General features: G+C 57.5%; 1 protein-coding gene across 7 annotated transcripts in view; it reads left to right on the forward strand.

Moving 5' to 3' along the window:
* DHX30 (DExH-box helicase 30) overlaps positions 1–15,407 on the forward strand; it is a 30,306-nt gene extending 14,899 nt beyond the window's left edge. For 3 of the 7 annotated variants that reach the window (XM_027585957.2, XM_027585953.2, XM_027585956.2), the window contains 17 exons: positions 2,772–2,902; positions 3,527–3,637; positions 7,130–7,431; positions 7,906–8,026; positions 8,760–8,909; positions 10,827–10,979; positions 11,303–12,139; positions 12,410–12,485; positions 12,573–12,677; positions 12,943–13,118; positions 13,364–13,570; positions 13,664–13,745; positions 13,820–14,257; positions 14,372–14,529; positions 14,625–14,728; positions 14,812–14,951; positions 15,081–15,407. In XM_027585957.2, the coding sequence (XP_027441758.1) occupies positions 2,772–2,902; positions 3,527–3,637; positions 7,130–7,431; positions 7,906–8,026; positions 8,760–8,909; positions 10,827–10,979; positions 11,303–12,139; positions 12,410–12,485; positions 12,573–12,677; positions 12,943–13,118; positions 13,364–13,570; positions 13,664–13,745; positions 13,820–14,257; positions 14,372–14,529; positions 14,625–14,728; positions 14,812–14,951; positions 15,081–15,334 (3,545 nt within the window). In that variant the 3' untranslated portion in view covers positions 15,335–15,407. Of the gene's footprint in view, positions 1–713; positions 950–973; positions 1,183–2,771; positions 2,903–3,526; positions 3,638–7,129; positions 7,432–7,905; positions 8,027–8,759; positions 8,910–10,826; positions 10,980–11,302; positions 12,140–12,409; positions 12,486–12,572; positions 12,678–12,942; positions 13,119–13,363; positions 13,571–13,663; positions 13,746–13,819; positions 14,258–14,371; positions 14,530–14,624; positions 14,729–14,811; positions 14,952–15,080 lie in introns of those variants that run through there. The other 4 variants (XM_027585955.2, XM_027585954.2, XM_027585958.2 and 1 more) reach the window with 3 other exon arrangements.
* Positions 15,408–15,746: the final 339 nt, after the last annotated feature.

Consider the following 15,746-nt stretch of genomic DNA (forward strand, 5'->3'; position numbering starts at 1 on the left):
GTGCCATACGAGGCAGAAGGGGAACGAGCCTGGCTAGAACCCAGGCATAGTAGTTTGGAAATAGAATCCCATTTGGCTTTCAAACAAGTAAGGAGTAGCAGCTTCAGATTCACACTGCTGGACCAGCTCAGTTCTTGGGCACGTTATCCAAGTCTGGTATTTTTCACTTTTGACTCCAGCCCTGGAATTAAAAGTGGTCTGCTTATGTTCAGGAGGTCTTGCCTGTCCCGGATCCGGATTCTTCATCAGGTTTACTTTGTAAGCCATGAAATGAGATGGGGGTGCCCCGGTTTAGTGGTTATCCTCCCTCTTCGGTCTGGAGTGCAAGCCAATTTGCCAGCGCATGTGAGAGGTATTTATGAGCAACGGGTGGGACCTAGAGGGAACCTGGAGTTCACCTCCTTGGATGGACGTTGATTGAGCTAAGGCCTGAACTTTTCCCAAAAGTCCCCTTCCGTCTTCTTGCCCCCGATTCAGACGACGGGTCTGTGGGTTTGGCTTTGCCGGGGCAGTGAATTCAGCTGGGTGCCAGCCGTCCCAGGCTGCCCACCAGGTGACAAGCCCAGGACGCGGGAGGCCCCTGCTGAGGAACCCGAGCGCTGGGACCACGTCGGCTGGCCCCCGTCCCCGGTCCTCCCGGCCGCCAGGGGGCGCGCGGGCCGCTGCTCCCGCCCTCCCGCCCTTCCGCCCTTCCGCCCTTCCCTTCTCGGCTCCGGGCCCGCGGGTGTCGGCGGGAGCGCCATGGCGGCCGCCAGGAGGCTCATGGCCCTGGCTGCCGGCGTCTCTCCACGCCTGCGACCGCTGGGCCCCCGCGCCACTGGGCGACAGGGACGCTCGCGCGGCCTCTCGTCAGGCTGCGCCCACCCCGATCGCACACAGGAGGCCGCCGAGGCCGAGGCAGGGGTAGCCCCTAGCGGCCCCGGGGAAGGCGACGGAAGCATGGTGAACGGTGAGGGTCGGGGCGGCCAGGCCGCGACGTCCTTGGCTGCCGGGGCTGGCAGAGCTGGGGGCGCGGGCCTGGGTCGGGCCTGGCGGGCCGGGGCCCCTCTCCGCTAGTGGCCGAGACCGCCGGCCGCTGGCGGGCCGCAGCGCTGCTGTTGTAAAGCTCGGTGTGGCACAGGCCCAAATGGACCCCGGGCGCGGAGGTTCGGGGACCGGAGCGCCTGCACCAGGCAAGAATAGGTGAGAGGCACGGGACCTCGAGGGCGTGGGGGAAAACAGGAAAACATCCACCTGCTGCCCGAATGGGTGGTTAAGGGTTAGAGCATCAAGGGTAAGCACACCCTCACCGGTGTGGGAAAAGAGCCCAAACTACACTTGGTACTTCAGGATTTGAGGTAGAGACAGAGTGATTCCCAACGTTGTGTCTCCTGAATAGCGCAGGGAATGAGACTGGTGAGAGCATCCCTGCCTATCAGCCATGGATAGAGAGCCAACCTCCTCCTGTCCTGTAGAGCTGGAGGGGGGGGGAACCAGTGCACATCTGTTGTGCCTGGGGATATAGTGGGCTCCTTAACTTTGGGTCCCTCTGTGGTAAGCTGTTTGAGTCTACTTAAATACCAGTCTTAACTGCTTGAATCTCTTGCTTTGTAAGTTCTTTAGAGGGAGACAGAGTCAGGCAGAATCCTCCTTCTTGGTCAGTTGACACAGTCATCTGCTCCAGGGAAACAGTCTCAACCCAGGATTCGGGTTACATCAGAACTCCTGTGGGTAGCTTCATCAAAATACAGAGGCTTCCCCAACATCACCACCATTCTTAAGTGCCTGATGGGGGTCAGGGTGGCCACTGTGGTGAAAAATTCCTTGGGTGATTTATGACTGATGCGTACAGGGGCACGTGTACAAAGTTTTTCTTTTTGGAGCTGGTTTAAAGCCAAATATAACACCAGAGACTGTGGGTGGAGAATGAAAAGGTTTCCCCATTTCCTCTGCCGGTCTCTGACCCTTCATCTCTTGAAGGGCCACTTTGGTGCTTTGGGGCCCTTACTTCTGCTTTTAGCTGCTCCCAGCAGGCTTCTTCAAGGCCTGGCTGAGCCTTGTGTCTGGCACAAGCTGCCTCTAGTTGGACATCTCACCCATTTGTATTCTGGGATTGATCCAAAGTACAAGTGAAAAAAAGTGAGCTACTTCTCAGGGTGTCTGATGCATCCTGCCTCTACTTGATTCCACTTGAACTTGGGGAAGGAATAGCTTATTTCTTGTGTCTCAGCTGTGGAGATACCTGATCAATGTCCTTACATATAATCTGGCTCTAAGAGGCCTTTTGCAGGATGTTGAGGTGCAATTGAGAGCTAGGGCCTGGTATTGAGACTTTGGGACCAACCCTCCCTTTTGTGTGTCTTTTGTTTTAGGAGGGGCCTTGCATTGTCTTGATCTCCAGTTTGTGTGTGTGGTGGAGTTTTGTTTTGTTTTTTTTGTTCAGTACCTTCTTTCAGACACGGGGGGTTTGTTGCCACCTAGGCTTCTGTAGCTGATGTATTAAATCAGGAGCTTATCGGGGAGAGGATGCTGGCTGGTTCTCCTCTGTGGTGTGTGGCTCACTGGTCCTTCTCCTTCAGGAAATGGTTGTGCAAGTGGGTCTGGTCATGCACGTTTACTGTCCTCTGTAAACCCTGAAGCCATTCCTCCCTCCTTTACCAAGATGCTCCTGGGTGGTTTGGGGTCATGAGCCAACATCCTCAGTATCCAGCCCAGGGTTGTCCTGATACACACCCCATGGAGTTTTTTAAAAGAAAAAGAGCAACTGTAATGCTTTTGTTCTTATTTTTTAGCTTCTAGGGACCTATTAAAAGAGTTCCCACAGCCCAAAAACCTTCTCAACAGTGTAATTGGAAGAGCCCTCGGCATCTCACATGCAAAAGACAAGCTGGTCTACGTGCACACGAATGGACCGAAGAAAAAGGTAAAACTCACTGGTGGCTGGGAGACATGTTGGTGTGACTCTCAGGAAAGAGGCTGGCTGCCCTTTTCTCCCTCAGGTTTCTTTGTCAGGGAAGCCGTAGAGTGGGTTTCGTGAATTGAAAATGGTCAGCAGAGACTCTCAAAGCAAAGCTAGGTCTGAAAAAGAGCCTGACTTAGAGAAAGGGAGCGCAGGGGAGATGAGGTGAAGAGTTCCCATCTTGGGTATGACCGGCCTCTGCACTGACCCCCAGTTCTGGTCCCTGTTGAATAATTGGGACTGCAGAGGGTCAGAGTTGATAAAAATTCCTGTTCCTAGAGTCTCGTAGGTCCTGGGACCCACAGAAGCATGCAGGCAAACCATTCTGAATGAAGATTTTTAACAATAAAGATGGGTCCCACTTTGCTCTCTGGCTAGAACATGGCACTTTGAAGAAGCAAAACAACTTGAGGTGGGATGAACGGCTTGAGGATGGGACAGTTAGAGCCTCATGGGGGTTAGCCGTGGGCGTGGGGTGCTGCCTGCACTCGGCTCTGCTGCCATCAGGCCCACAGCAACCCTGTGTGACTTGCGGCAACTCTGCAGTCTGGGAAGGCCAGGGTCCTGATTCTCTCTTCTCTTCCCCAGAAAGTCACCCTCCACATAAAGTGGCCCAAGAGCGTGGAGGTCGAAGGCTATGGCAGCAAGAAGATCGACGCCGAGCGGCAGGCGGCAGCGGCGGCCTGCCAGCTCTTCAAGGTGACCCTCCCCTGGCGAGAGAGCCAGGCCACCCTCCATCCTGGGAAGGTCCTCGCCCCAGGCTCTGATGGGCTTTCTGGTACCAAGTGCCTCTCGGTGGAGGTTGACGGGCGTTCACTCACTCACCTGTCCTGCCCACCTCGTGCTGCTTTTCTTGCTGTGCAGCCAACAAGGGAATACTTGGGTGTTTGGGTTTGGTTTGGTTTTTTGCAACTGTAGTTATCTACTGTCTGTGGTTTCAGAAAACACAGAGGGAGCTCTTGATGAAAAACACGTCCTTCATACGGCACCGTGGCTACACTTCCATTTTGGTTTCGGTTTTTCTTTTCCCGTGATTTCACGTGGGTTTTCCCTGCACTCACACAGTTGTCTGTTCCTTGTAACAGACGCACGGGCGTTGCTTCTGTCACTCCCCAGTGGTTGGGCACGGGCTGCGTTCAGGTTCTTGGTTACCCAGTATTTAACGAGCCCTTCAGTGCTGCTCACCAGCCCTTCTGTCGATCCCTAATTGGCTCCCTTTGTGGCTGTGCCAACCTTGAATCTTGCTCGGACTCCTCGGTCTTTATTTCTGCTCCAGTGGGGACAAAGCTGTAGGGCGGGTATTCCTTCAGATGCTCTCCCACTGAATCCGCAGGCCTTCAGCGTCCCTGCCTGCTCCCTGCATCTGAGGAGGGAGGGCCCTCTTCCTTGCCGGGGCCCCACGCCGCCCCCTCTTGTCTCTGTCCTCTTTCTCCGTCAGTAGTGCCGAGGGTGAGAGATTCTCCGCATGTTTGAAGGTGGCCAGTGTGCAGCAAGTCATGGTCACGTTTGTCCCCGCCCTTTCTCTGTCTCTATCTCTGCTCTGCTTATAGCCTCTCTTGTTTGTATGTTTGAATTGTGGTAAGTCACACAAAATATAAAACTTACCATCTTAACCATTTTTCAGCAAATAGTTGAGTAGTATTAAGCATAGTATTAAGCATCGTGCAACCAGTCTCCAGAACTTTTTCACCTTGCAAAACTGAAACGCCATACACAGTAAACAGCAAATCCCCTACCCCTTCCCCTCAACCCCTAGCAGCCCCCGTTCTACTGCCTGTTTCTATGAATTTGCCTCCTCTAGGGATTTCATCTCCTCATAGAAGTGGAATCAAACAGTATTTGTCTCTTTGTGACTGGCTTACTGTACTTAGCATAGTGTCCTCAAAGTCCATTCACATGGCTTGTGTCAGAGCCTCCCTCCTTAAAGCTGAGGAGTACTCCGTGGTACGGGTGTGCTGCACTGTGTTTGTTCATTCGTGCACTGATGGGCACTTTGGTGGTTTCCACCTTTGGCTCTTGTGAACAGTGCTTCTGTGAACATGAGTGTACAGGCTCTCTCTTCAGGACACTGCTTTCAGTTCCCAGAAATGGAATTGTTGGATCATACGGTAGTTCTGTTCTCAACTTTTTTGAGGAATCGCCATACTTCTTCCACGGTGGCTGTAATGTTTCACATTCCTGCCACCAGGACACAGTCCCGCTATGTCTGTACCAGCGCTCTGCCTGGTGGTTTTTAGTAGCTGTCCTCGTGGGTGTGAGGTGGGATGTCTTGGTTTTGATTGGCATTTCCCTAAGGGGTACTGATGTTGAGCATCTTTTCTCTCTCTCTTTTTTTTTTTTTTGAGGTAAATTCTTAAATTTGTGTTAACTGCACGGTGTTTTCTCAATATGTAAGATATCACACCCTGATGGTAGATCTTGTATAGAGTAGCTGCAAAGAACAGAATGCAACAGAAGACAGTGTTTGCTTTTCACATCCCCAGTCCTTGTCCCTGACTGTCAGAAGGAGGTAGTTCTGTGAACTCTTCACAGCTCCCAGAAGCATCTTCTCTCAGTGTCCTGTTGTCTTCCCCTTGGGAAACTCACAGCTACAAATCAGAGGGAGCTGCTTTAGAGCCAAATGAAATTTCCTTCTGAGATGTGTGGGGGGAAGGGATTGCTTTCATAAACTCTTCTTTTTGACCTGATGGAGTTGAAAATGCGGCAGAAGCTCTAAAGAACATTAAACCAAGCCGACGATGAATTTGTGGAAATTGAAGTTCCGTAGTCACATACAGTAATTGGTTCTTTGGGGGGTAAAAAAAAGTTTTTTACCCCAAATGTACCTAAATCAGGTGGGAGTGGATTTTGAGGATTTGTGCCTCTATGTATCAGTTTGTGCCATGCTGCAAAGAGCTCTTAAGTTTTTTTGTTTGTTTGTTTGTTTTAAAGATTTTATTTATTTATTTGACAGAGAGAGACAGCGAGAGAGGGAACACAAGCAGGGGGAGTGGGGGAGGGAGAAGCAGGGTTCCTGCTGAGCAGGGAGCCTGATGCGGGGCTTGATCACCATGACCTGAGCCGAAGGCAGATGCTTAACGACTGAGCCACCCAGGCGCCCCAAAGAGCTCTAAGTTTTGAGACTGCATTTGCATCCTGTGCTTATTCCATCTGTGTCTCTTTGGAGAAATGTCTGAAGTTCTTTGCCTGTTAAATCGGATGGATGCTTTTGTTGTTACGGGAGTCCTTTGTTCACATGGCAGTTCGCAACCTTTTTATTCCCCAGTGTCTGAACTCACCGCTCTGCAGCACCTTCCTTCCCCCTTCCGAACCAGAGTGTTTATTAAGCGTTGCTCTCCTGCTTGGTGCCCGTGGGGGTTACTGAGCGTGCTCTTGTCAAATACCCGAGCAGCTTAGCCAGACTTGGATTGGAATTATGTTACTTATGTTCATCTGGTTTCTCAGTGTATGGTTCCTTAGACCCTAAGGTCTAGGTTACTGAGCGTGCTCTTGTCAAATACCCGAGCAGCTTAGCCAGACTTGGATTGGAATTATGTTACTTATGTTCATCTGGTTTCTCAGTGTATGGTTCCTTAGACCCTAGTCACCTGCATTTCTCTTCTGCCCCATGGATTCGGAGTTTGTTGCAGGCAGGGACCAGGTCCCGTCTTTCCGGATGATGCCCAGGGTAGCCAGCACATTGCTTTATGCATGCCAGAGACTCAGCAAGTTTTATTTGGTGTTCTGTCTAGAAGAGAATGAAGCTATAATAATTTTAAAATAATATATTTTGTATGAACGGCTTTAAAAGCATCCCAGGTTATTTCTAGAATACGTTCTCAGCATAGGATTCTTAGGTGAGACCAGAGATAGAACTGTTTTGTGGGTGAGCTCCATTTCTCCTAACTGCTGTATTCACCGAAGCTTTCTAGATCACTTTGTGAATGTATCGGCTTTTCCATTGCCTGTGGGGTTTGGGTCCCCCCCCCGTTTTTTTGTCTAATAGATGTAAGAGTTTACCTTGTCATTTTCATGTGTCAGAGCTACACATCTTATGTGCCCTCTTGATGCCCAGTTGTGGCTTGGGGGCTGAGGCAGGCGATGGGTGCAAAGGTATGGCTCATGCCTAGGGGACTTAACAGTGTAAGGGGGCAGGTTCTGGGCAGACTGAGGTGTGAGGATGGCCCCTCACAACATTCCTTCTCCCCCCAGGGCTGGGGCCTGCTGGGTCCCCGAAATGAGCTGTTTGATGCAGCCAAATACCGCGTGCTAGCTGATCGCTTTGGCTCTCCGGCTGACAGCTGGTGGCGCCCAGAACCCACCATGCCACCTACTTCTTGGCGGCAGCTGAACCCTGAGAGCATCCGGCCAGGGGGACCTGGGGGCCTGTCCCGCTCCTTGGGCCGGGAGGAAGAGGAGGATGAGGAAGAAGAGCTGGAAGAGGGGACCATTGATGTCACCGACTTCCTGTCCATGACCCAGCAGGACTCCCACACCCCACTCAGGGACTCGAGGTACAGCTGGACGTGGGGGATGCAGGGAAGCTGGCTGCACCTTGACATGGGGATGGGTGATGTTCCCTGGGAGCCTTCCCTAAAATGGGAGGGTCCCTGCCGTACGTCTGCCTGTGTGTCTTGTTACTCACGTCAGTACGTCTGCCGTTCTGCTGTGTGGCTGGGCTTCTGCCAAACAATAGCAGGACCCTCTCTCCGGGTCACACTTGGGTGTGACCTCCAAGGCCCAGCCACTACTCTGCCTGCCCCTGGGCCCCTGCCCCCAGTTATCTGTTTGGCGGAACTGAGGGACCCTCAGTCATGCCGTGTGTCTGAGAAGATCAGGGGCCACGCGAAGACGCCAGGCCTGCTGTTTTTTCCATACCTCCTGCTGCCCCCCCTGCAGTGTCCTAGCCCCCCTGGGCCTCAGAGCCTGAGGTGAAATGGGCCCAGGAAGAGATAGAGCTTTTTCACCTGAACTTTTGGTCCTCCCAGGGGGGGTTCCTTTGAAATGACAGATGACGACAGTGCTATCAGGGCCCTGACCCAGTTTCCGCTTCCCAAGAACCTTCTGGCCAAAGTGATTCAGATAGCAACGTCGTCCTCCACAGCTAAGGTGAGTCGGGTCTCCTAGAAGTGCGTGTGGGTGGGGAGCTGGCTTGGTTGTGTCTGCTTGTCCCCGGGACCAGGTAGGAGGGGAGCTACAGGTGTGTGGGAAGGCCGAGGTTACCTGTACCCTCAGCCTGCACCTAAGCCACTCGGGGGCCTTGGGGTCCTTGGACTGTGAAGAGGGTGAAGCAGCCAGGACTGAATGGAAGTTGGTGTGGGAGCTCGGGGGGTGGGCTGGCGCTGTGGGAGCGGGAGACCCGAGTTTGGTCTGGGGTGGCTGGCAGGGGTGGGGTTGGGATGGCACTATCTGGCTGAGGTTGAATTTCATCTCTGTGGCTGGGCTCAGGGCTTCGGTCAGCACAGCTTCTCCCCAGGGTAAGGCCTTCATGCACCCCCAGAATGTGCCTGGTTCTGGCTCAGGCTGACAGGTTCGACCCACAGCTGCCACCATACCTGTTTGCTTTGAGGGTGCCGAGAGCACCGTGGGCTAGGAGGGCAGGTGGTGGCACTGCCCAGACACTGTCTTTTGTCGTGAAACCATGGGACAGCTGGAGACGCCAGCCCCAGCCTCGGGAGCTGCAGCCCTATTGGGGCTTGCTTCTGCTGCCCAGTGGCCCATCTCGTGTGGCCGATGTTTGGCACCTGCTGAGATGGGGGTTAATTCTATCGCTGGGTTCCTTGGCATTCTGAGAACCGCATTCTCTGCCTTTCTATAGCCATTTCTCTTGCCTTCCATGTAGAACCTCATGCAGTTCCATACTGTGGGCACCAAGACCAAGCTGTCCACCCTCACTCTGCTCTGGCCCTGTCCCATGACCTTTGTCGCCAAAGGGCGCCGCAAAGCAGAGGCTGAGAATAAGGCGGCAGCCCTGGCCTGCAAGAAACTGAAGGTGAGTCAGGCGGGTCCCTGGCCTGATGTGTCAGAGGTCTTGGAGCTCCCCTACTGTTGGCGGATTGGTCCCATTCTCCAGGAAACGAAATCCACCACCCTGGGCCTTCGGCCTGAGCACGGAAGCATCTGGTGTCCGAGCTTTGCTTGTCCGGCTCTGGCTGCTGCTTTCCGGAGGCCCTCACGCTCGCTGCGAGGATGCTTTGCCTGCGGGCTCAGCCTTTTCCGTGGTGTTGCCGGCACCCAGCTGAAGCCGGGAGGGGACACGCCTGTTTGTCAGAATGGCACAAAGCTGGGGGAATGGTGCCTGTGCTGAGTGGCAGACTTGGTGTCTAGAAAGGTCTGAATTACCTGGGCTTTGTGGGCAAAACGGATCATAAGGCGTTATCTGGGATGGAGATTGATTCCGTGAAGCCCAAGGTGAGGCAGTTCCCGTGAAGAGGCTGCGAAGCCAGCACAGCCATGACTGCCTGAGAAGGGGGTGATCTGACCCCCATCAGCACAGGCTTAGTGTGCAGAGCGAGAGGGCAAGGAGGCCCTGCCCTCTGCTCTGGTCAGATATGCCTTTGGTGTGCGTTCGGCTCTGGGAACCCCATTTTAGACACAGCTGATGGTGAGAGGTAGCGAGAGCCTGGAGAATGGAGGAGGGGTTAGGGCGCCTGGGGGGTGCAGTTGGTTAAGCATCCGACTCTTGGTTTCAGCTCAGGTCATGATCTCAGGGTGCTGGGATCGAGGCCCAGTGGTTGGGTTCCGCACTCAGCAGGGAGTCTGCGTGCGAGTCTCTCCCTCTGTCCCTCCTCCCACTTGGCGTGTGTGCGCTTTCTCACTCAAATAAACCAGTGAATGACTGAATCAATTAGTAAAATCTTAGAGAGGGAGAGGTACAGGAACCTGTGGCTCCAGAGGGCAGAACTGGGGCTAATGGATGGCACTTGGCAGAAGTCTGACTTTTAGCTGGATAGCCACGGGCACTGGTGATCAGGAGCCTCGCAGCGTGGGTGAGCTGTGTCGTGGGAAGGAGCCAGCTCCCAGGTGGCAGCAGTGCGAGAGACAGCCCCGGGCCGGCCGCTGCTCCGAGGCCACAGGGAAACTCGCAGGCCTGGGAAAGGTGGAAGCCTCCGGGGGGGCAAGGTGGCTGTGTGGGCGCCTCCGTGGCCCAGGGACTAGATGCTTGTCCTTGAGGTCGGTCATGAGCGTGGAGGGGGTGAGCCCCTGTGGGGGCAGTGTTCCTGAGGGAGGGAGTCTCGGAGATTTAGGGGGTGAGCAGTCCTGATAGCACAGGGGACAGGAACACAGGACTGGGGAAGAAGAACCGGTTTTGCACACCTGCCTGAGGTGTTGGGATGCCTTGGGTTAGGTCTGCTGAGGTGACTTTGGACATGTAGGGAAGCAAGACGCAGTGTTTATCGAGTTGTGTGAATAAACATTTCTAGGAACGTCCACCTGTGTTTGTAAGATGGGGTCACAGGTGGAATGGGTGCCATGTGGACCAGAAAGGTTGTGGGGGGAAGGGGGTGTGCTTTGGAGGTAGTGAAAACAGGTGCTGTGAGGCTGTGATGGGGTCAGTAAGAGCCTGGCCCTCCTGGCTTAGTGGTCCGTGCTGGGAATTCGTAGAGGCGAGATTGGGCTGTTGTGGGGGCCCCCGCTGCTCAAGGAGAGGTTTCTGAGGGGCATTCCTCTTGGACACGTCAGGTCTTGTTTTCCTTGGAATGATTTTAACTAGTTAAATTTTGGGATAGGAGTGGAGATTTACATTTTCCAGATTCCTAATTACTCTCTTCTGTACAATGTCTGCTAAAAACCAAAATCTCTTAGAGAAACTGTTGCTCTGCGTGATTTCTCTCAAGCTCCCGAGCCTGTTTGCACTGGTTCCGGGGAGGCAGGGTCCCAGAGCAAGCTGTGCTTGTCCCCGCTGCAGAGCCTGGGCCTGGTGGATCGCAACAACGAGCCGCTTACCCACGCCATGTATAACCTGGCCTCCTTGCGTGAGCTGGGCGAGACGCAGCGCCGGCCGTGCACCATTCAGGTGCCTGAGCCCATCCTCCGAAAGATAGAGACCTTCCTGAACCATGTAAGAGAGCCCAGAGAAGGCCGCCCCACCCCTGCCCCCTGCCCGCCTCCAGCTTCTCCTGACTGAAAGCCTCCACACGTGCCGCGGGCAGTGCCACCCACCCGTTGTCCCCACTGAGGCCGGAGGCCGGAGCCCGGGAGCACCCTTGCCCCGAGCAGCCCCGTCTTGCCCGAGAACGTCCTCGGGCAGTTGTGCACGGAGTCCCCCTCCAGCAGGCTGGGCCTTCGCGTCCGGCCCCGGTGAACCGTGTGGAGGGTATCGCGAGTGAATGAGGAAGAAGGTATCGGTCTTTCACCGTTGTGCTTGCTTCTCCCATCCCTCAGTACCCTGTGGACAGTTCCTGGATCTCCCCGGAGCTCCGGCTGCAGAGTGAGGACATCTTGCCCTTGGGCAAGGACTCAGGGCCCCTGAGTGACCCTATCACAGGCAAGCCCTACGTGCCCCTGTCAGAAGCAGAGGAGGTACGTCTGAGCCAGAACTTGCTGGAGCTGTGGCGGCGGCGAGGGCCAGTCTGGCAGGAGGCCCCCCAGCTCCCCGTGGACCCGCATCGGGACACCATCCTCAATGCCATCGAGCAGCACCCAGTGGTGGTCATCTCTGGGGACACAGGCTGTGGCAAGACCACACGCATCCCCCAGCTGCTGCTGGAGCGCTATGTGACCGAGGGCCGTGGCGCCCGCTGCAACGTGATCATCACCCAGCCGCGGCGCATCTCTGCTGTGTCCGTGGCACAGCGGGTCAGCCACGAACTGGGCCCCTCTCTGCGCCGGAACGTGGGTTTCCAGGTGCGGTTGGAAAGCAAGCCCCCGGCCCGCGGCGGGGCCCTGCTCTTCTGCACCGTGGGCATCCTGCTGCGGAAGCTGCAGAGCAACCCCAGCCTGGAGGGCGTGAGCCACGTCATTGTGGACGAGGTCCACGAGCGGGACGTGAATACAGACTTCCTGCTGATTCTGCTCAAGGGCCTGCAGCGGCTCAACCCGGCCCTGCGGCTAGTGCTGATGAGCGCCACAGGTGATAATGAGCGCTTCTCCCGCTACTTTGGTGGCTGCCCTGTCATCAAGGTGCCGGGCTTCATGTACCCGGTCAAGGAGCACTACCTGGAGGACATCCTGGCCAAGCTGGGCAAGCACCAGTACCCGCACCGGCACCGGCACCACGAGGTGAGGGGACCCGCCCGCGCCCACCCTCCTCGGCCTTTGCCCTGGCTTCCCCGCCTCCCTGTCCCTGTGGCGCCGTGGCCGAGGGCAAGGCTGTGCTCCCAAGTCTCGGTGTCCTTGATAGAAACGGAATGATCAGGGCTTCTGGGCGAGAGGGCGGTGAGGGTTAGGGGTAACTGTTGAGTGCCTTGGCCTCGCCGAGTCACAGAGTGGCTGCATCCTCCCCTGGGGGGGCTGTGACTGTGGCCTCTCCCCCCCCACCCCCACCCCCAGTCTGAGGATGAGTGTGCACTCGATTTGGACCTTGTGACGGATCTGGTTCTGCACATCGATGCCCGAGGGGAGCCAGGTGGGTGCTCCCCCTCCCCCGCCCTGTGCCCACCCTGCCCTCCAGCTGCCGAGAGTGACGGCTCATGCCTGCAGGGCCCCTTTACAGGTGGGATCCTCTGCTTCCTGCCTGGTTGGCAGGAGATCAAAGGAGTGCAGCAACGCCTCCAGGAGGCCCTGGGCATGCACGAGAGCAAGTACCTCATCCTGCCAGGTGAGAGCGGGCGAGCGAGGCGCGATTGCCCTGACACCAGTCTGGCCCTCTGGCCTGGGGACTCCTATCCAGCTGGGACTCAGCGGGCCTGGGTTTCTGACCAGGCTGCCCTGCTCTTGCTGGCTTTTCCACCTTGACTGGGCAGATACGTGTTCTTGATCTGGGTCTCCGTTTCATCAAAATGGGGTCAAAATCCTTGCCTGGTACCCTCATCACAGGGAGCAGGAGCAGTACCCATAACCAGCGTGTTCTTGCTGCCCACCAGTGCACTCCAACATCCCCATGATGGACCAGAAGGCCATATTCCAGCAGCCGCCAGTTGGGGTGCGCAAGATTGTTTTGGCCACCAATATCGCGGAGACGTCGATCACAGTCAATGACATCGTGCATGTGGTGGACAGCGGTCTGCACAAGGAGGAACGCTATGACCTGAAGACCAAGGTGGCACCCGTCTCCCGGGCCCAGCCAGCCCCTGGGGGAAGAACTACAAGTTCCGAGGTGGCCCCCAGCCCCGATCAGCCTTGGACTTGCCGTGTGTGTCCGGAGAAGGCCACACTCATGGGCTGTCGGTGTCCCTGTTGTGGGGGGGCCGTTGAGGGGTTAAGTGAGGTGAAGGCCAGACGAGGGGCAGCGCTGAGGAAGGCCTGTCGGCCTCTGCGTCACTGCTCCCCTGCCCCCTCCCCCAGGTGTCGTGCCTGGAGACTGTGTGGGTGTCACGAGCCAATGTGATCCAGCGCCGGGGCCGGGCGGGCCGCTGCCAGTCAGGCTTTGCCTACCACCTGTTCCCGCGGAGCCGGCTGGAGAAAATGGTCCCTTTCCAAGTGCCGGAGATTCTGCGCACGCCCCTCGAGAACCTGGTGCTACAAGCCAAAATCCACATGCCTGAGAAGACGGTGCGCCAGAGGCGGGGCCGGGCCAGGGCTGGACTTGGTGAGGGAAGGTGGGATGTGGGGCTCACGGCGGGCTCTGGCTGTTTCTTGCCATAGGCGGTGGAGTTCCTTTCCAAGGCTGTGGACAGTCCAAACATTAAGGCGGTGGACGAGGCTGTGATCTTGCTCCAGGAGATCGGTGAGTGGGGGTCCGGGCCGGGCCGGGCCGCAGCGTGGCGCTCAAGGGTGAGTCTGACCGCTGAGCTGTTGCAGGAGTGCTGGACCAGCGGGAGTACCTGACCACCCTGGGGCAGCGCCTGGCCCACATCTCCACCGACCCCCGGCTGGCCAAGGCCATAGTGCTGGCCGCCATCTTCCGTTGCCTGCACCCGCTGCTGGTGGTCGTCTCCTGTCTCACCCGGGACCCCTTCAGCAGTAGCCTGCAGAACCGGGCGGAGGTGGACAAGGTCAGACCCGGCCCCTCCCCCGCCCTCTGTCCGGAAAGCCGCCGCCGCCACCGCTCACCCTGTGGCCCTCCCGCTCCCTCCCAGGTGAAGGCGCTGTTGAGCCATGACAGCGGCAGTGACCACCTGGCCTTCGTGCGGGCCGTGGCGGGCTGGGAGGAGGTGCTGCGCTGGCAGGACCGCAGCTCCCGTGAGAACTATCTGGAGGAAAACCTGCTCTACGCCCCCAGCCTGCGCTTCATCCACGGTCAGCGGCTCCCCCCAACCCCCCCCCCCCGCAACTGGCCCAGGGCGCAGGCTTGTGGTTCCCCAGCCTTGGGGCTTAGGGGGCCGCAGGCTCAGCCCGCCCTCCCCTCCCCAGGACTCATCAAGCAGTTCTCAGAGAACATTTACGAGGCTTTCCTGGTGGGAAAGCCCTCCGACTGCACCCTGGCCTCTGCCCAGTGCAACGAGTACAGCGAGGAGGAGGAGCTGGTGAAGGGCGTGCTCATGGCCGGCCTCTACCCCAACCTCATCCAGGTGCTGCCTCGGGAGAGGGGCCGGCGGGCCCCAGCCTCCTTTGCCGCCCCGGGGCTCCTCGCTCAGCCCACCCCTCTCTCCTTTGATCCTCGCAGGTGAGGCAGGGCAAGGTGACCCGGCAGGGCAAGTTCAAGCCCAACAGCGTCACTTACAGGACCAAATCAGGCAACATCTTGCTGCACAAGTCGACCATTAACAGGTGGGGGGCAGGCAGGGCCGGGGAGGGGTGGCTGGCTGGGTCCAGAAAGGTGGGCTCACCCCCCCCAACACTCTGTTCCGTAGGGAGGCCACGCGGCTGCGGAGCCGATGGCTGACGTATTTCATGGCTGTCAAGTCCAACGGCAGTGTCTTCGTGCGGGACTCCTCGCAGGTGCACCCGCTAGCTGTGCTGCTGCTGACCGACGGGGACGTCCACATCCGTGGTGGGTACTGGCCCGCCCCTCCTGCCCCACTGCAGCTTGGGCTGGTCTGTGGCCTGAGGGGGGCGGGGGCAGCCCGCGCTCACCTCACCTCACCTCTGTGCTGCCTCTCGGCCCTGCCCCCCCCCGCAGATGATGGGCGCCGGGCCACCATCTCCCTGAGTGACAGTGACCTGCTGCGGCTGGAGGGGGACTCGCGCACTGTGCGGCTGCTGCGGGAGCTGCGCCGGGCGCTGGGCCGCATGGTGGAGCGGAGCCTGCGCAGTGAGCTGGCCGCGCTGCCGCCGGGCGTGCAGCAGGAGCACGGGCAGCTGCTGGCGCTGCTGGCGGAGCTGCTGCGGGGGCCCTGTGGCAGCTTTGACGTGCGCAAGACGGCAGACGACTGAGCCCCCCCCCCCCCCCGTCTGCTGGGGCCGTGTACAGAGTGCAAATGTTTATTTAAAATAAAGTTCTATTTATCCCTTGTGAGCATTGCTGTCCGCCGGGGGGAGGGGGGCTCCTCTCTCGGGGCTGCAGCACCCACACTCCTGTCCCCTCAGGCTGGGCCGGCGGGTGTGGAGCACACACTCGCCCAGGCCTCCCTTGTGCTCCTCACCCCGAGCAGAACCGGGGAGCAGTTCCCCAGGCAGCCAAGGCCACTTGAACCCCAACCTTCGAGGGGCCTTCGGTTGTGTAGTGGCCCTTCCATGAGCCGGGACTTCGGTCACATCCACGGTTCACAGATGAGGGGCTAAGGTCATCAAGACTGCGCAGTGCACTGCAGCCCCTCGATGCCGGGGACGAGCTGCGGGGGGGGGG

This window comes from Zalophus californianus, chromosome 1 (genome assembly GCF_009762305.2).
Source record: "Zalophus californianus isolate mZalCal1 chromosome 1, mZalCal1.pri.v2, whole genome shotgun sequence".
Taxonomy (NCBI): domain Eukaryota; kingdom Metazoa; phylum Chordata; class Mammalia; order Carnivora; family Otariidae; genus Zalophus; species Zalophus californianus.